Below are 14,027 nucleotides of genomic sequence, written 5' to 3' on the forward strand. Positions count from 1 at the left end.
AATAAGGAAAACTTTTGTAGAGAATTTTAAACACGTGCATCCCTTGAATAAATTCATCTTTAGTTATAAATAACCAAAATGGTTTGAATTATTAACAAAAACGGCATCAAAATGATTTTAATCCCAAATAACATTATACCAAAAAATATATTTATCTACTCATCTTGACCAGACAATTACCCAATTTTGGGTGGAAATTTCAGCACGTGCACTTTTTTTTTAGTTTTAACAATATAATCGATATATAGAGCCAAATCATAAATCGAGGAGCATTTGACACATCACAAGCAATGACCAAAATGATTTACACTACTCCGAAAGTCTTAACACAACTTGTAAGAACAAAAAATTCAGAAAATTATTTCACATTAGCTCAATATTTTTTCTTATTGCATGTTCTTGTGCCGACTCAAAATTTCAACAATAATTTGTCAAGTTGGTTTGCATGGAATTTGCATAGTTAAATAACTTGCCACAATCTAGATCGACCCCTTCCACAAAACATAAGAGCATATCTGCGAAGAGCCAAAATCTAAAATCACAATTCAACAATCATCTTCAAATCTATCAAAGGTAATTTCATCTTTCATAGAATGGGGGCCTACTTCATAGGACTTACGACCCAAAAAAGGGGTTCTGCAAAAACAAAATTGGATTGTGCTGAATTACATCAAAATATAATTTACCCCTAAACCAATAATACCGAACAAAACGGAGATAATTCCATGGTTGTAGCTACCGAATATGTTTTACTAAAGTGTATGCGATAGCTAGGACTCTCTATTGCACGAAAACCCAGCTTTTCTTCCTCTTCATATTAATTGTGATTAGTTTTCGAAAGGTGGAAGGAGCCAAAAGCCTATCTTTGACGTCTCCAGGAAATCATAACTTACTGGTTGATATTGAACAAAACTGAGAGCTTATTCCAATCCCATGAATCGACACTTGGGAACATAACAGCAGCTCCCAAGGCCAAAACAACGATAGTAAACACCACAGTTTTTACGCAGCCACCACCGCTAGATAACTTTCCTGATATCAACTTACAATACTTGTCAGCATCTTTAAATAAAGGTTGTCGAACATCGTCGACTCCACCACTTAATGCTTTCTCGTTCTGTAAAATGAAGTTGAAATGAATGAGCCGAAACTTCCAACTTATAGACGAGGCAATATACAATGAGAGTTCAGGAGAGCTGAAACATAAAAACCCTCAACTCTGAACAAACCAAAACTGACGATATAAAGGGCCTACCTTTTGCCTGAAACTCTTCAGCGTCTCCCCAAGTGCTTGAAGAGAAGATTGTTTTGAAGAAAATTCTTTCCAGTCCTCTGCAAGCTTCCTCAGGATGACAACACTAGCTTCTATGTTATCCAAATATATCTTGTCCTGTTGAAATCGATTTTATAGCATCAATTCTAACAAAAGGTACACACATCAATAGCAGTAGCTGGTATCCATGGAAAACTTCCATATTACAGGAAATGAATCAGTGCAGAGAAAAGTATAGCCAAGTTCAAGACACCGACTCGAGAAACCTACCCACTGTTGGTAACAATCAGGGCTCTGAGTCAAACTCCATATGAAGATGCTAGTTGCTTCTCGAGATAGTTCAGGGAACCCTGCATAGCATCATTTGCCAAATGCATTTCACATTCGTAACTACTTGCAGCATACCATATAGATTAAGTGGTATCATCCTACAGTACTCAAGTATAAAAGATAAAAAAGAATTAATAAAAGACAAAACAAGGAGAGCATCTCCAAGATCAAAATACCTTCTCCAACTGCTTTCACAGCTAAAGCTTGTATTTTGAGCGACACTTGCTTCATGGCCTTGCTCCCAGGAGAACCAGCAAGAGCAACCTCTTTGAGAATTGGGTATACTGCTTCAAACCTTTCAGTTGCCTGACACAAACAGCTACAAATGTTAAAATTGGTACGAGGATGGAGCAAAGAGGCTGAACAAATACTATATAGAACTACTTTTAAGGATATTGTTGATGTAAAATCAAAGACCTTAACTCGAATGGAGGATGCAGGGAAAGTTAAATGTAATAGTAGGTCAAGTGCTGCAGGTGGCACCAAGCGTTCCCCCTTCCTAACAGCACCATTTACTAATATACCTCGAGCCTTAGGTGCAGACACAATTCTGATACACGGACTTAGCATGTTAATGGGAAATAGTCAGATAACATGTTGAAACATGAAGTACAGCAACTGTAACCCCAAACCTTTCCACTATCTGCAAGACCAGATCCCTAGATTGTGGATTAGACCCGGACTTTCCTCCAAGTGTTGGCAAAATATGATGTGCCCACAAGTACAATCCAACAGCAAGATCTCCTTGACAAGCCTACAGAAAAGGTCAAACGTCGGCTTAAAATACAAGATGCAACAAAGATTAACAAGTTCTTATGATCAGAGTCGATTCCAAAGTGAATAAGCATCTATTAAACTAGCCTGAACTGCCATCCATATGATAACTAGACGCTTATCTTGTCCTTGGTATTTTGAGTTTTCACTCAATTTTGGCAACACGTTGATTAAAGCATCTGGTTTCCGACGTAATACCATTGCTAACACTACAAAGATAGCAACCTGCCATATCAGCAACAAAAAAAAAAACAGTTCAGACTACTATGCATAAAAATTATAAAATTGACTATATTTTAGTAGCTCTGCATTCGACAACTTATCAACCAACATTTGTCTTGAAATAAGAGAATCAAAGGACATAAAAACATTAACAAAACAAATCACTGTAACTTTATTTTACATATCTATCTTCAACTGCAATAGCCAGAAAGGTGAAATATTGTATCTCCGCTATCACATTCTTTCCTTTTAAAATTGCAAAAATGTTTCACAAAAAATCAGTATTAAAAGCTTAGAGTTTCCAAAAAAAATTATTAGAAACGAAATTTTATTAGAATAGGAAAACAAAGTACAAGTAGGCGGATGAGAAAACTACTACACTTTTGTCAATAACATAGAAATTTCCAATCCTCGCTACGTCTGAGATAAGTAAATGGTTAAAACACTGCCAACTTTGTTGTCGAACTAGCAACCCTAAATTTGATCTTCTCCCAAACCTCTACAAACTCAGCTATGTCGGTGAAAATTCTTCGGCTCCGCTACCACATACCAAAAACACCAACTTTTCCTCCCGCTAGGTAATCCTGGCTCCAAAAGAAATATAACATGCACCGTTCTTAGAATATCCCTCCAAACCCAATTCCTGCAATACTTTGTTCCATATTCCGCTCATGAACGAACAATGCAAAAGTAAATGATCTTGATCCTCTTTGTTCCGACATAGGCTACACCAGCTCGGACATAAAGCACAATTATGCCATCTTTTTTGCAACGAATAGAAAGCCGGCAATTTTCCCAAAACTACAATCCACGAGAAAACTTGAACCTTATATGGCATAGGTACTTTCCAGATATTAGTAAAATACAGGAAATAAGGGAAGTTGCTGATTGGAAAAAAATACTCATAAAAAGAACTAATCGAAAAAGACCTTGAAGAGTCTCCCGTCCAAACAATATCTAAGACCCCTTAGTAAAGTGCTGAACTCAACAATTTCGACCTCATTTAAAGCTCTGCTGAAACGCACATCCCAAGCAAAGTTGGAATTAACCAGAAGGTCCATGACATTGATGAAATTGTTGATAGGTTTGTTAAGAATCAAAGAGATGAAACAGAGATGGAAATCCCCCAAAATTTTTTCCATACTCATGTGGCAGTTTAAAGAGAGACATGAAGTATGTTGGTGAGAGTGACTTTGATGAGTATGAACACGGAGGAACACTTAGGCTTTTTGGTGAGAGTTTTGAAGGAGTTTTGTGACATGTCAGGATTGAGGATCAACTGGGATAAGAGTGCTTTATTGGGTTTGAATCAAGAACAAAGGAAGGAGGAAGATATAGCAAAGGGGATCGGGTGCCGCAGGGAACAATGGCCAATAAAATACTTGGGAGTTCCTCTAGGGGGTAATCCTCTACAAGTGTTTTTTTGGGAGCCTGTCAAGATTAAGATCATTCGAAAATTGGCAACTTGGAAAAAGGCTTTCTTGTCTAAAAGGGGTAGAGTGACTTTGATTGCTTCGGTATTGAATGCTCTACCTATATATTTCTTATCTCTCTTCAAGATACCAAAAGGAGTAGCGGGGGAGATGGAGAGAGTGATGAGAAACTTTTTGTGGGATGGGAATGAGGGAGAAAGGTTGATTAGGTCTTGGGAATATATGCTTGAGAAATACAGCTTTAATGGGAAAATGGTGGTGGAGGTTCAACGTTGAAAGTGATACGCTGTGGAAAAGAGTAATAAGGCTAAGAATGTGACTTTTAGATCTCCGTGGAAGTTTATTTCTACATAGTACCCGACTTATCACCGACTACTGAGACTAGTGGTTCGAGGGGGACTAAAATCAGGTTTTGGGAGGATATTTGGTTGGGGGGAACTTCTCTCCGGGATTTATTCCCTTCTTTGTTTCAGCTATCTTTGGTTCGTAATTTGCCTATTTCATATTTTACTTCTTTTGATTCTTCGTCACATAACTTTTCTTGGGACTTGCATTTCCGTAGATCTCTCCGTGAGGAGGAGATTACTCAGTTATCTTCGCTTTTACTCGTTCTTGAGGGAGTTGGATTGGTCAAAGGGGTTGATGATTTTCGACAGTGGGAGGGGGATCCATCCGGTAGGTTCACAGTCAAATCTTTTTTCAATTCATTCTTCACGAATAGTAATGGTCCACAAGATTTCAAATTTTTCAATATCATTTGGAAAATACCAATTCCGTCAAAGATTCAATTTTTTTCATGGACAGCAATCCTTGCAAAATTACCGACATCCGAGATGATGCAAAGAGATATCCTAATTGTTCTCTTTGTCCGAACTGGTGTGTGTTGTGTCGTATGCATGGGGAAACACAAGATCATTTGTTTATTCACTCCAAGTTCACTCATGCGTTGTAGGCCAGGGCTTTGAAAGAGATGAGATTGGTTTGGGTTGTGCCGAAGATAACACAAGATTTGTTTACTACGGATCTGGGATATATGCTTGGCAAAAGAGGTAAAATTTTTTGGAAAGTAGTGATCCATGGAATTAGTTGGGCTGTTTGGTTGGAGAGAAATAGAAGAATTTTTGAAGAATTAGAAGAAACAGCGGAAGAATGTTGAGGAAAAATCAAGTTCACAACAGCGAACTGGATTCGGACAGATAAAAACTTTCAGGGATTGTCTACATCAGATATTTTGAGAGATTGGTCATATGTGTATTGTTAGAACTAACTAGTTTATGGCAGTGGATCACTAGTCCACTTCTTGTACTGTAAACTTCTCATATTAATAATATTATTATGTTTCTTATCAAAAAAAAAAGTATGTTGGCATTGCACTCAACACTAACGCTATCAATGTTAGACGGCTCCTTCTTGATAAAACGCTTTTTTCCAGCTTGCTAGCTTCTTAGACATCTAGGAAACCACGGGTTCCCAAAAGTCAAATTAATGGGTTTTCCTCCCAACACGATCCCAAGATATTTAATTGGTCACTCCTCTTTTTTACACTCAATCTCTGAAGCCAACCCTTCCACTTCCACTTCTGAACAAACAATCCCAAAAAAAGGCTTTTTTCCAAGTTAATCTTCAATCCCGACTTCTAGCTGAATGAGTTGAGTATCTCCACCAAACAACGCAAATGCCCATCAGATTTGACAAAAAAATGTTTCATCCGCAAATTGGATATGATGGATCTCTATTTTATATCTCCCAACTTTTAACCCATTTAATTCATTCACAACATTAGCCCTATTCATCAATCGCCCCAATCCATCGATCACGAGATTAAAAAGGAAAGGGGATAATGGACCCTTGGCCTAAGACTTCGCTCCCTTTTTATTTTGCCCCATGGTCTTCCATTAATAAAAATCGAGAAGGAGACATTCGATACACAACCTTTAATCCACCTTCGCTCAAAACTTTTTTCAACCTAGTTAAGACTTTAGCCAAGATCTTATAGATACACGTTATCAAACTAATTGGTCTAAAGTCTTTAACCTTGACTGCATCCTGTTTCTTTGGGATCAGACAAATGTAAGCCTTATTGGTAATATCGTTAATGATGCCTCCTTAGAAGAATTCGGCAAACACCTTCAGTAAATCCTCTTTGATCGTGTACCAACAGTTTTGATAAAAAGACGAGGTAAACAAGTCCGGCCCTGAAGCTTTCGATCCATTGCTTTCAAACATTGCTTTTTTAATCCCTAGGTTAACTTCCCCGTCAATACTCAACATTAAAACACAAGGACTATATAAAATCGTCCTTGTAATTTATCCCTCTTGTGGCTTCAATCCCTCAAATTTGTTTGTGTTAATTTAGTCCCTCAAGTACATTTGATCCATTGAATATTGACGAGAAAATTAACGCCGAGCACATAATTAGGGCAACTTGACATATTTGAGGGACTAAATTATCATTCAAATAAATTAAGGGACTGAACTGGAAAGACAAAAAGTATAAAGATGATCTTATGGTCTGTCACACAACTAACAAAACATTCATATGGTCTGTCAAACAACTCAACCTTAAATTCTAAGACTTGAACAAATGTAATGGAACAGTAAAGCTCGACTCCTACGTTTCCCTCATAAGAAGAGAGGTTTTTAGTCAAAACAACTTATTCGAATTTATAGGCGATCATATTAAGATGAAAGTTTAGTCAAAACTTCAAATAGTATATCACACATCACGACTTGGCCAACATAGATACAACTTCAACTTTTCTCATGCATGAGAAACCACATTGCATACCACTAATGCTCATGAATAGAATAAATTATGAATCAGTAAACAATTTGATATTAAAGAACTTAGCATTGCAAAGTTTTTCACGAAAATAAGAAAGGGGTTGGGACAAGCAGACCAGTAATTACATGAGAATAAGAAGAAACTCTCTTACTACTAACATACTCATAGAAAAGGTTGTCACTGTGTTTGTTTTTAAAATTAGCCCTTCCCTATGTATTTCAGTACATAGGAGAGGCCTGTTTTTTAAAAAAAAAACACATAGTAGGGCTTTTAAAAAACTGCCCCTTGAATAGGTATAGAATTTGGTACTTTTAAAAGAAACATGGAGCAAGGAAGGCCGAGGACGATCGTGATCGTATAAACTATGAAGTGTATGTCCAACATGCCAAATTTTCTTCATAGAACTTCTACTCTTCAGCAAACACTAGAAAATGAATGAGATGAGAGATGTTCATGAAAATGCATAGAGGGGACAAGTTAAGGTACCGCATACAACTATCAGAGAAAAATAATCGGCATCCCACAATTCGAAGTATTATGTAATTATAGGTAACCTACCAGCTCCAATGTATAAAAAAGAAGGGTATAGGACTTCAAAGTAAAACACAGTCCCCATATCAGAATTCTTCATCAAAAAGTACGATTGACTTCCCGCTGATACTGTACGTGACATTGAAAGTACCCTAGGGACATAAAAGAAATGAGAACAAAATGAAAATTGATCATATTTACCTGAGACTTCGAGGATGGTGGTAGCCCTCCTTTCTTTGTGCCCTTAGAAGCCGGTTGTTGGATTGCCAAATCCTGAAGAATGCTGTCCAATGACCACAATAAAAAATTTTCCAGCGCCTCGTATGAGTGATGGTTGATCCAGTCAACTGAAGTCTTGTAAACAGCCTCCGGTACATAGGACACTGGGATCTGTTAAAAAAGAGCAAACAAGAAGTAGATTCAGGCATTAATGAAGGTCACAAAAAATGACCAAAACCATGCATACCAAGAACAGGCATGGATATAATCATAGAGGTTTTATGATCCTAACAGACAGAGTTGAGACAGTACAACGAAGGCTAGAAAAGGTATATGCATGCAGAATTAATTTTACAAAATCAACGGTAATTTCAGTTAGAGAATGAGAAAATACATCAGCGTATTACTTTTCCAAAAAGAGAGAAGAACGATGTCCAAATCAGATATGATATCTGGCCGCTGTTTACAGATCAGGGAATGTAATGGGCACAGAAGCCCGAATTAGGGCAAATAACGATCCACACCAGCAGCCCAACAAGGAGGATGGTAACTGTTGTGCTCTCCAAATAAACATGCTCTCCGAATAAACGAACAGAAATATGAAGAACACAAAGGCAACTGAAATAATCGTATTGCAAACCCTGTACAATGGTTTTCTCCCTAGCTAAGTCTAGTCACTCTTTCTACGCGAATGTCTAACTTAATGCTCGCCTATACAATTACTCTCTATTAATATACCCCCACTCACTTCACGTGTATATCTTCTTTGATCTCCTAACATACACATTAACAATGTTGGGCTTCCCATCTCCACTTCCATTTGGGCTCTCATAACTTGATATCCCCGGACCCAATGACTCCCTGTTTTTCTCAATTGGATCTGAATTCATAACATCTCTGGCCTCCTCAAAAACCATCCTCAAAAATCTCCTTGTCCTCAAGGCGAAAATCAGAGAACTGTGCAGCAACATCAAGTAAGTTTTCCCACATAGCATCCTCCTCCAATCTCCATTTCCACTTGACCAATAGTTGCTTGGCAGGCTCCCCCTTGATCAATTTAATTCGATCTGCTACCATGTAATCCGGTTCAAACGTCATAAGCATGTAAGAATCCAACTCCTCTGGCAATCCCACAGCTCTTTTCAAACACGAAACATGAAAAACGGGATGCACCTTAGACTCCTCAGGTAACTGTAATCGATAGGCCAAAAGGGACCATAAAACTTGGCTGCCAATTTCTGAAAGACCCGCGTACAAACTGGTGTTTGTCGATGCGGTCGCAAGTCGCAACTTTAAATAAACCATATCCCCCACATGAAAATGAACCTCTCTTCTACGCCAATTAGCATGCTTCGACATATGTTGTTGAGCCCGCTCAAGATTGAATTTTAGCTGCTTCAGAAGCTCATCTCTGTCCCACAGCGCTTGTGAGACAGCAGCTAACACAGTTTCTCCAGGGAGAAAACGGATTATAGGTAGTGGTTTGCGCCCGTAGACCACCTCGAAAGGACAAAAACCTGCAGAAGTCTGATAAGAAGTGTTATACCAGAATTCTGCACAATACAACCACTCAGCCCAATTCTTCGGTTGCTCCGAACAAAAACACCTCAAATACGCCTCAACGCACTCATTCAATGCTTCACTTTGGCCATCGGTTTCAGGGTGGTACGTTGTACTCATTTTAAGTTGTGTGCCTTGTAGATGAAAAATTTCCAACCAAAAGAAACTCATAAACACAGGAATCGGTTATTTATCCGCTACTGTAATCTCCTTCAATAAGCTGTAATCCACACAGAACCACCAACTCCCATCCTTCTTTTTGACTAAAAAAACTGGGATCGAATAAAAGCTATTGTTGGGCTGTATCACACCTGGCTTCATCATATCCCCTACCATGTGCTCAATCTCATCCTTCTGCCGGTAACCGTATCGATAGGGGCGAACTGACACTGGCCCACAACCCTCTCGGATAATTATTGCATGATCCTTGCTGCGATTAGGAGGTAGTCCTTGGGGTTCACGGAATACCCCTGCATAGGTATCAAGAATTCAATGCGGGGCCTTATAGGGCTGGTGCATCGGCCTTCAATTCAACACCGCCCCACTGAATTCAAAATCAGTCATCTTGACTACTGATTTGAGGGACACCACCGATCGATTGAGTGATGGATCCCCATGCAATATCACCGTACGGGTTGGGTTGAAGGATGGGACCAGCACTCTTGGAGGAGGACATTGCTACAGGGACCACTCGCTTTCTTCCCTTTGTGTTTTGAGGACAAACAAGATCTCCACAGGGGAACCTGATGTAACGGGCACAAAAGCCCGAATTAGGGCAAATAAAGATCCAAACCATCAGCCCAACAAAGAGGATAATAACCTAAGAGTGTCAATTCGGGTAGGTTCGGGTAGGGTCGAAGGATGTGTGCTACAAAAGTTTTCTCAACACGAACACGACCCTACCTGAAAACTATAAACCCAAATCAACCCGGCTAACCCGAAAAGTTATTTTCAAAAAAAAATATATGATCTTTTTAATATGGAAGTATGCAACATTATTATTTTATGATTTAACAAAATAATTAAGGATTCAAAACACATAATAAATATTTTAATTAAAAACATAAAACAAAATATTGCTTAAATAAATGATATTATGTTTTGTGGATTTAAATATTTAAATTTAAGAGTACTAGTTGTGTAAACCATAATTACTTTATGAAAGAACAAGTATTTAGGAAATATAAATATTTCACAAAATAAATATTACATGATAAAAATTAATGAGATCAATAACAATAAAAAAATGTCCAAGCATGTCAAAATAACTTTTAATAAATTGTTTCAAAAATAAATATTTTACAACATAAATATTTGAGCATCCTCATTTATGAATAAATTCAAAAATTTGAAAGTCAACTTGTAGAAATTTTAAAGTAAACTTGCTATAAAAAATAAACAATTGTTTAAACAATCAATATTTTACAAAATCAATATTATATGATGAAAATATAAGATATCGATCTACAATAAAAAAAATTCAAACATACAATATAAAAATGTAGCCAATATTTCTTATTTCTATAAAAAAGTATTTTTTAAAAAAATCAGGTAAACCCAGGTTGAGCTGAATCTGACCCAATCCAACTAATTTTTTCAGGTTTAATTTCGTGTCCAACAAGATTTGACCCGAACCCAAAAAACCCCGACCCTAACCTTATTTTTTAGGTTGACTCGAGTCGGCTTCGTTTTTTAAACCCCTAACAGTAATCAACTTCAGTCAAGGGACAATGATGAGAACAATTAGGGATGTCAACCAGCTTCAGTCAAGGAATAAATATTTCAATCATCTTTAAGACTAGAGGATTCTAGTTTCATAATTTATTGTGCTTTCTTATTTTTGTTGCATGATTACTCGTTGGTTTCCTTATTCAAATAGCATCTTATTTGTATTCAAGGGATAAATTCAGTGGAATAAAATACCAAATTATTATTCCAAATTCTTGAGCAACAAGATCTTGAGGTTCTCTTCAGAAAGAATCCTCTAAACTTAATTCATCCAAAGTAGGTGGGAAAGGCAGAAAAAGCCACAACACATCAATGAGCTTAACGATCAACAACTCAATTGCCCTATAAGTAGATCCTTGCCAAGGTTCATAACAGGGAACCCCTAACTATCGACAAATGGAAGACGTGGGCAGGCTGATGAAAACCATTAAATGTGGATTGATTATTGGAAAGCACAACCATACAGACTACCACCAGGTCCATGAACTAAAACATTTGTCAAGGCGTTATAGGAATCAAAACAGGAACGGCTTCCAGGATTGGTCAAAAGAAATGGATGGCAGGCAATAAAGGTAGTTTTCCCATGCTAGATGTAACGAGGGATGATAAACATTTAAGGACGTTAAGTTTATCAGTTTTCCATGCAAACAAAATATAGACAAGATCACAATGTCAAATATCGAGTGTTCAAACATTGAAGTAAAAATAAGAATTCCAAAATCACCATCAAATACTGCCAAAACATCCGTTAGCACATCTCAGAGAAAATGCTGTTCACTCAAAAACTACTATATGGCTTTGGCAAAGAAAAATCAGAAATTACTACATGATGTACTTTCTCCTTGAATCCCCAAAACATACTACAGATGCTCGCTTAAAAGTGACATACCACCCGCCAATTTAGAACATTTACACGCTAAAAAAATTGTAGATAAAAAAAGTATGGGATGCTACACAACGTTCTAACCAACTCACGTCAGCATATTTTGCCACAGCAGACTCTCTAAGAAGCTTCATCCATGGAAACTGTGAGGCGCTCACAGCCGAAAATGCACGCCCAAAGTAATCCGCAAACCTCATCAATTGAATATCTTGTTTCCCTTCATAAGATTCCTATCACCAAAACACAAAAAAAATCCAATAACGCTTAAAATCAAGCACAGAATAATAACAAGGAAAACCAAAAAATGAAAAAGGAGACAGATAATTACCGAAACGCCAGAAAGAAACGAGGCAAGATCAGAATCGTCGATCTTCGCGGCAGCCTCCGCCACCGTAACCTTAGGCTTCTTAACTTTCTTCGGCTTCTCCTTATACGCCTCAGCGGCATTATTCTCCTTCGCATCAACATCCGCGTCGCTGCTGACGTCCCCGTCCTCTTCATCTCCCCATTTCTTCCTCGATCGCACCGGAATCTCATCGTCGTAAATCGCCGCAGAGGCGCGCTGAGCCTCCAATTTCCGCCGCCTCTCCGCCGCGTGCTTCTCCAAGCTATTGAAGACACCGTTTTTCTCGGCGGATTCGTTCGGCAGCGCCGCCGTGGCATGATCGGACACCGTCTTGGGCTGATTCTTGCGCTGTTTCTTCGCGTACGTCACCTTCTGCCAGCCATGGTTGTTCTCCTCGGCGGATTCGGCGGGGAGGGAAATTGATCTATCATCTTCCATTGAAACTGCGGAGATCGCCAAAGGGAAATTGGGAGAGAAAAAGAGATCGAAGAAATGACGGGAATTGAATTGGAGAAAGGGAAGAAGAGTGTATTTATAGTAGTTTGACTCTAGCAGAATTTAACCTTGTTCATACCTAAAATTACGGGAATGCCATTAAGAAATTTTAATTTAATAGGAAAAAATGGCCCATTTTATTACGTAATTCTTGCAAACGAAAATGCGTTATGCCTAGCTAATTTTGTGACTTGAATTAACATTGGGAAAATTGTTTTTCGTTTGCTTCTTCCTCCGTTGTAATTATTATAAGGTCCAAAATACGATAACTAATCAAATTTTACGTAAATCTAAGAAAAATAAAATGTTTAATTAAATTATTTTAATTGCATTTATTAAATGTGGTATGCATGTTTATATGTTTAGAACATAGTTTTATATTAGAATGGATAACATTATGTTTTAAAGGTTATTCGAGACACGATCGAGAAACGGAGACCGATGACCATAAAAGAAAAATATTTTACTCATCGTTCATACTATATTATGTGCATTTAACATGATTGTATGAAAAATATGATACACTTTCTTGTATTTTCGTTTTTATGGCAATACATGATCAAAACTTGAGTTTTTATACTTTTAAATTCATGTTTAAGATTCACAAAGGGGCTGCCATGATAGAGATGTGGGAAGGGATGTTTTTCAGTAGGTTTAAGGGTCATAAAGGGCCTGGCTACGGGCTGGAAAAGAGGGGAAACAATCAGCACATTTTTGGGTTCAAAAAAGAAGTTAGGGTTTTCGGATTTGGGTTCCTAGAAGGGCATGGCTCTGGGCTGCTGTTGGGACATGTCCAGGGGTCCTAATGGGGTCTAGTGGCGGTTCTAGCCGACTAGTATTGTACCTAGTGCGAGGGGAGGGGCTGTAGGTGTGAATATGGAGGAGTCGCGCAGGGCTTCAAGCACACGAGTGAGGTTTGTGCTTGCGTGGGCTGTAGGGCTGGTCCAGTAGGGTCTAATGGGCTTGGTTAGGGTCCTAGGATGGTCAGCTAGGGTCTGATTAGGTCAGCCATGGGCTAGGGTAGAAGGAATTTAGGGTTTGTTCAAGTTATGATTCCGAAACTAGGACAGATTTTTCCAGCAAGGTTCTAGGTGTCCTTAAGGGTTTAATTGGCTTGATTTGGGTTGCATAGGGTGTAAGGTCCAAAATTAAGACAACGTAATCCAACTGCATGCAAATCTAGGAAATATGAAATTAAGTAATTAATTGATTTAGTTTCTAAATTATTTGGGTGACATTCATGATTTCATATTAAATATGATTTAATTGTCATTTTCATAAAACTATGTTTCTAAGGAAAATTCAAGTTGCGATCGAAGAACGGAGACCGAGGGCTGAAAAACGTAAAATGTTTTTATTAAAGAATTATTTTTAATTATTTAAATATGGTTGATGGTTTTTCTTATTTTGAAAATAAGGGGTTTTGAGGTGACTTTATACGCCGGGAC

At 37.9% G+C, this 14,027-nt stretch overlaps 1 protein-coding gene across 2 annotated transcripts; it reads right to left on the reverse strand.

The window, feature by feature from the left end:
• Nucleotides 1-533: 533 nt before the first annotated feature.
• LOC140837274 (uncharacterized) lies at nt 534-12,591 on the reverse strand. 2 transcript variants are annotated; one of them, XM_073203384.1, is made up of 10 exons: nt 12,067-12,591; nt 11,831-11,968; nt 7,550-7,738; nt 2,465-2,602; nt 2,236-2,357; nt 2,027-2,153; nt 1,780-1,909; nt 1,544-1,623; nt 1,256-1,390; nt 534-1,117 (listed from the first exon to the last, which is right to left on the reverse strand). In XM_073203384.1, exons 1-10 carry the CDS (start codon nt 12,520-12,522, stop codon nt 890-892), a joined length of 1,743 nt encoding a protein of 580 aa, XP_073059485.1. In that variant the 5' UTR covers nt 12,523-12,591; the 3' UTR covers nt 534-889. The 2 variants fall into 2 exon arrangements, with proteins under 2 accessions (XP_073059485.1, XP_073059484.1); XM_073203383.1 differs by having other exon boundaries at nt 2,021-2,153.
• Nucleotides 12,592-14,027: the final 1,436 nt, after the last annotated feature.

The sequence above is a fragment of the Primulina eburnea genome, chromosome 7, assembly GCF_022965805.1.
Source record: "Primulina eburnea isolate SZY01 chromosome 7, ASM2296580v1, whole genome shotgun sequence".
NCBI lineage: Eukaryota > Viridiplantae > Streptophyta > Magnoliopsida > Lamiales > Gesneriaceae > Primulina > Primulina eburnea.

What these genes read in the sequence shown, in the direction of transcription:
- LOC140837274 (XM_073203383.1), bottom strand. Translation starts at nt 12,522, where the DNA reads ATGGAAGATGATAGATCAATTTCCCTCCCCGCCGAATCCGCCGAGGAG. An exon ending in CTGTGGCAAAATATGCTGAC is followed by an intron (nt 7,739 to 11,830) that starts GTGAGTTGGTTA and finishes CTTTTTTAACAG; the next exon opens with ATCCCAGTGTCCTATGTACC. An exon ending in GTCTTGCAGATAGTGGAAAG is followed by an intron (nt 2,154 to 2,235) that starts GTTTGGGGTTAC and finishes TCCGTGTATCAG; the next exon opens with AATTGTGTCTGCACCTAAGG.